The sequence below is a fragment of the Drosophila obscura genome, unplaced genomic scaffold, assembly GCF_018151105.1.
Source record: "Drosophila obscura isolate BZ-5 IFL unplaced genomic scaffold, ASM1815110v1 contig_200, whole genome shotgun sequence".
Classification (NCBI taxonomy): domain Eukaryota; kingdom Metazoa; phylum Arthropoda; class Insecta; order Diptera; family Drosophilidae; genus Drosophila; species Drosophila obscura.
In genome coordinates this window covers 2,581,809-2,587,808 of record NW_024542791.1, presented here as the reverse complement: position 1 = coordinate 2,587,808, position 6,000 = coordinate 2,581,809, and the positions used below count along the sequence as shown (strand labels likewise).

Below are 6,000 nucleotides of genomic sequence, written 5' to 3'. Positions count from 1 at the left end.
GCGTGCCGCAAGATGGCGCCCATAAAAACGCCATTAATGTCTGTACCACACACACAGAGAGTGAGAGAGAGGAGCTACTACCCCACACTCATTCTCATTCTGCAGGGACCGTCATCGTCACTGGCACCATCGAAACACCAAAACCCACCCCACCCCACCCCACCCAACTGACCCAATTAATGTGCCCATAGCCGCAAGTGTTTTTCATTAGTTTGAATCCGCACGAAGAGATCATCGCCGGTATTTAAATGAAACAATTACGGGCTCCGGACAGCCGCCACTTGTTGCGCTTCACAAGAACCAAAAGGACCAACCCCCAAGGATCCCCCACCACAAGACAAGGCCATTTAATGTCCGTTCGGATGGAGGTTTTTATTTTAATTTAAACAAACAGAGAAGGACAAATTTGTTGGGCTGCAAACCAGCATCCGAGCATCCGAGCATCCCAGCATCCATGCAGCCCCTCGTCATCCGTTGGCGTGGCAAATCCAATTCTGGATATCAATCATACGCCGCATAGGCTTACAGAAATGTCTTCAACAGTGTGATATATGAGCCGGTTGTGCTGAGTATCTGTGGGGGAGGTAGATGGTATATGGTAGATGGGGAAAAAGGCGGTTAAAACAAGAGAAATATAAACATTTATTATCATAATCAACGGGCAAGAGAGACACATCCATGCCGAACCATACCGAACCGAAGGCCGTGAGGGAGGGCGTAAAAAACGGAACCGCAATTGTTTTTGCCCGCTGCGAACGCCGCAATATCATTAAAATCATTTTTCTAGTCCTCGCATCGCATTTGTACCACTCAATGTCGTACAGCACGTCCGCCACAGCAGCGCTCTGCAAAAGAAAAAAAAAGAGGAGCAGAAGAGTACGGTTGAAAAAAGAAACCTCCAACTGAAACTGGATCAGGGAACTGGAACTGAAACTGATGTGGCAGGATGATGATGATGCCACGCGGAGGGGTGCGTGCGCCTGCCTCATGATGGGTGCTCTTCCCCTCCAAGTGCTCGGTGGGGCGGTGGGGCGGTGGGTTCCCCACTTTGTTGTGTAATTAAAATTTTATCACAAGTGCAATTTGTGTATGGCACATCATTTTTTATGTCGGGTGCCTGGCTGCTTAATGTTGGGCGTCAAATTGAAATTACAGAAATTGAAAAAAACCAGAACCGAAAAAAAAAATAAACAGCCACCACTGGAAATGATTGAGAGACGAATGCGCAGATACTCTTATTGGAATGAAAAAGAAGCTTGCGGTAAGAGCTGCGTACTTATTAACAGATGGTAGATGAGATTGTATCCCGGAAGAGTCGCTTAAGCGTAGGATAGATTTATGACTGATTTACGGAAATGAGCGGAGGAGAGTGGCACGGAGAGATTACAGCTGGGCAGCCATGTTTCACATGCTTACCAGATCTATGAACATTTTTATATATAGTTAGAGCACAACCCATGTATAGCTAGAGAAATACACAGTCATATCTACAGACAGAAGGATTCAACAGACTTCCATGGAGTTTATAGAAAATCCAAGGACAGTCCATGGAGAAAAGCTCGAAAAGGTCTTGTAACACCTTTCCATACAGCACAGAGCTATACAGAGGCCACAAAGCCTTCCATAAATGCACAGACAGACACTCCAAACACTTCGCAAAGATAGTCTAACAAACATTGTATATAGACCAAAGAATATATCCAGTACACTCGCCAGAAAAGACTCGCATCAGACTAACGATAGACTAGACCTGAAGAGCTATACAAATGTACTCGCGGACAATGGACTAAAGAGCTCATCTCTTGAGGCGCTCCTGGAATGCAAACTGGCAACCGAACCAACGATAACCCTTTTGCGAGTGTATAGAAGCTGTAGCTGAATGAATGATGGAAATGGCTGTGCTGGAGTGGTAATGGAAATGGGAATGCGACTAGGAATGGGCATGGGCATGGGAATGGGAATGGGAGTGGAGAATGTGAGGAGTAGTAGAAGTGGACAAAAGTCTTACTAACACTCTCGCTGACGTGATTGCCGCCGTAGCTGTAGAGGAAGAGCTGCGTTAGGGCCGCGACTGTATAGCAGATGTAGGTTAAGCCGCTCAGCGACGACGTGTTCTGCCCGGCGATGCCCGTCGAAGAGCAGGGAGTATAGCATGGAAGAAGAACAAGAACAAGAAATAAAAGAGACTGAGATAAGAGCCGCCATTAATTGGAGAGAAATTGCTTGTAGTGAGAGAAATAAAAAATGGTAAGAGATTATTTAATATATGTATAATCGCGAGAGTTTTGAAGTAGTTGCCGAGAATGCGGGACGAAGGAAAGTGAAAATATAAAAAAAAAAACTAAAAAAAACATCAAAGAAATTCCCTCGAATGGTCTTGGGCTACTTGCGGGCTGGCTGAAAGTCTGATTGCTTTTCCGTTCCCATTCCCCATTTCCATTCCCAGTGACATTTTCAGTTGGGGCAAAATAGGGATGGAGAGGGATGCAGAGGGATGGTGAGGGATGGGGAGGGGGTACTTATAATACGATTTCTGCATGTAGTAGAATGCATAAAGCCGTAAGCATGCTCGATTGTACGAGAGTGTAATAGGATTTGCCATAAATAAACTAGTTTTATGTTTTCAGTCTCCCCCTCTGCCTCTCTCCCCCTCTCGTTGCTTTTTGTTGCCCCTCTAAACTTTGTTTTTGTTTTGCTGCTCACAACGTTGGGCAGGGGCAGGTCGGAGTCGAAGTGCTGTGCCAGCTGGCGAGGGAGCACTCCAAGGGTATACCGCAAGCAAACCAATGGCATTGTTGCAATGACCAAAAACTTGCAGAGAGAAATAAAAATAATAAAAACGTTGGATTGTCAGCACCGAAGAAGAAGCCGATGGACTGCAGCAGGGCTCTTAATTTTTGGTTGACCGATGCCCCGAGTGTGCTCTTTGTGCCAGTTTTCATTCAAATGCAATAAAATAATCGCAGCAATTTTTCAGTAATTATGCTGAAAGCTATAGGGCTAAATATCTCCCGATATTTTGGGAACGAAAGCATCTGCCTCTCATTTCCATGCAACTAACCTAACACTCAATGTGGCAACTGCCGATTAAAGTGATTTTATAACTATGCGACAGACAAAAGAGCAATCAAACAGGTAAATAGCAATTGAAGCATAAATAAACACAATAAAACACCCAAAGGCTGACCGAAACAAGCAGCTTTCTCGCTCAGATCTTTTGCCTAAACAAACAAACATAAACCCTAAGGAAAAAATACAAAAATCAGACAAAATCTTTCAATTATCTCGCTCTCCAAGCGAATCAATATCAGTCGCATACTTTCACTGCTCCCCAAACAGGAGGAGATATGAGCAAGTTTTCCGAAATAGATTTTCGCAAATACCTTAAACAGCGAGCAGCAGCGCCCTGCCTCCCGGAAGAAAAGCGGAGCGCTAAAGTGTCGCCTGCATTTATCCCATTTGGGGAGAGGAGTCTCGAAAACATTTTCCAAACATTTTGCAGCGGGTTTTGGCCCGAGCAGTCCGCAGCCAACGGCTTATGGGTCTCACGGGCCATGCCGGGGACACCGGAAAACGTGTGAAAGTCGCATTAAAAACTTTTTTCGTAGCAGTAACAATTCATGCGCTTATAAATTGCCACCGGAGAGACAGAGAGAGAGCGAGAGAGAGCGAGCGAGTCACACGGCATGGCACGGCAGCCACAAAACAAACAAAAACGAATACGAAAACGAATCTGAGCTGTACGACAAAATACGGCTGGTAAAAGCAGGCAAAAAGCGAACGAAAAACAGGGAAAAACTTTTAAAACGGCCGCCAAATTCGATTCGACTGTGGCAGGGTCGGTGGGGAGAGTGCTGGGTGCGGGATGCGGGGTGCGGTAAGGCTTACCAACATGATGTCCAGGATGGTCGAGCACAGGACGAAAGCGGCGGACAGGAAATGCATTAAAACGATAACGGTAAACTGGCGTGTTAGGTCCGTGCACAAATCGATAATCGCATTGTGCCGCTCGACGATAGCGGCCAGCCTCTGCCGAATGTCCACATTCATCGACTCGGTAAAGACCTCCACGGTGTCTGCAAGAAGTCAACAAAAGTCAGAGCAGAGCACAGCTAAAGCCCCAGCCAAAGCCATTACGCCATCTTGCAGGACATCGAGGGCATCCAGGACTCACCGCCATGCAAATCGGCAAATACTCGTCGAATGTCCTGCTGCACCAGGCGGAAGCCACCACAGATGTACATGCAGCAGCAGAGAAAGAAACCATCCACGAAGCTGAAGGCAAACACTGTGCATGCCCCGGAAGCGGTCAGCAGCACGTAGGTGAGCGGAAACAGCGGCTGCTGCACGGCAAACGTGGGCAGACTGCAACCAGAGAGAGAGAGAGAAGGGGAGGCAAAAGACAGTAGACAGTAGACAGCGAGAGATGGTGATGATGATGATGGAACGCTTTTTCCATCTGAGATTCAATTTTAGCGGCATCTACCGAGTGTGTTTTGTTGACATAAGACAGGTGGGAAGTCCCTGGAGCAGAGCTATGCAAATTATCTTTGGCTTACAGATGGCTTAGTGAATCGACTGCACGAGGGTGTCCTTTAATCGAGTTATTTTAATGAATTAAATAGGTTTAAGCGGAACTTTGATTGACTCTTTCCCTTCTGCAGACATGAGTGTGCCATGTGCCAGCAATGGGTCGCCAAAGGCCGTGCGCTTGTGGTAGACTTGTTGGATTTTTCAGCCCAAGAAGAAAGTATTTTGTAGGCCTCGACAAAGACAAAGACATTGCCCAAGTATTGACGAACAGCGGAGTCGAGAGCCAGAGGCAAAGAATAGCCCAAAACAAAATTTAAGTCGCGAAATTTGTTCCTTTGACTGTGCCGTGTACACTCCTCTCACAGAGAGTGATCACTGCTCTTGACACTCACCACATGCACTGCCTCACCGCCCACACTTAGCCCTGCTCTTACTCACATGATGTTGAAGGGCAATTCAATTTGGCCCGGCAGCTGGCGCATCCAGCGATACAGACCCATAATCAGGGGCTGCAAATTGAATGCGGTATTCGTCAGGGTGCCCGAACTGAGCAGCAACAGGCTGAGTCGATTGGCTATGGTCGAGAGTTCCACCAACGTCTGTTGGCCCTCTGGCTGCCGGTGGGCCCAGAGCATGCCGCGCAACCGCTGGACCCAGTCATGCCACCTTCTGTGGCTGCCAAAGAAGACGCACAGCTTTAGCACACAGACGGCCTTGGTGGTGCCGGGGCAGAAGGCCTCCAGTGCTGTTACTAGGTTATCCAGGTGCACACAGCCGTACAGAATCTCACCCACAGCCCCCATCAGCACCACCGCGAGGGCGAAGATGAAAAGGATCTGGGCGTGGCAGGGGCGTGGATGCTGCGGCCAAATGCCCACAATCAGGCCGGAAATGCGTGGTATGCGATAGAAGTGTGCCGCAATGGCGGGCTCTCTGCCGTCAATCATTTTCCAGAGAGTGAAGATTGTAGTGGAGATGTCGAGTGGATAGTGGATACTGGAGAGGGTTGTGAAGTGGCGTGGAGACTTGCGAATGGAGATAGGTGACGTGAAGTATCACGAGTATCGATGGAGCGCGTTTTCCTTATAGTCGAGTGGTCACCCGTCTCCAGGCGAGTGTCAAGAGCAACGTTTCGATTTTTCCTTTTTATATGCTTCCAATTAAGTGAACAGTGTGTGGGGGGGGAGGAGCTGTGATACGGGGAGGGTGGGGGTGTGGCGGAATGGAATGGACAAGGAATGGAGGAGGTAACTTTTGGTAAGTTTTTTGCCTTTGACTTTGGCAAAAGTTTTAATTGTTTTTGTGCTTACGTCTGCACTTACACTTCCCTTCCACTACCAAAAAGTTGGCTCCTTCCACTGCGAGAGAGCGCTCTCTGCTGCTCCATTTTACCTGGATCTATACCTGTCACGCCCCTTAATTATGGCTCTCAGTTACAGTTGGAATATTTTAGTTTGTTTATTTAAC

The 6,000-nt window shown here is 47.5% G+C and overlaps 1 protein-coding gene across 1 annotated transcript; it reads right to left on the bottom strand.

The window, feature by feature from the left end:
- Nucleotides 1–466: 466 nt before the first annotated feature.
- Nucleotides 467–5,480, bottom strand: LOC111077698 (odorant receptor 22c). Its single transcript, XM_022372072.2, has 6 exons — nt 4,972–5,480; nt 4,175–4,365; nt 3,889–4,076; nt 2,013–2,114; nt 693–845; nt 467–573 (listed from the first exon to the last, which is right to left on the bottom strand). Exons 1-6 carry the CDS (start codon nt 5,478–5,480, stop codon nt 523–525), a joined length of 1,194 nt encoding a protein of 397 aa, XP_022227764.2. The 3' UTR covers nt 467–522.
- Between the last annotated feature and the right edge of the window lie 520 nt (nt 5,481–6,000).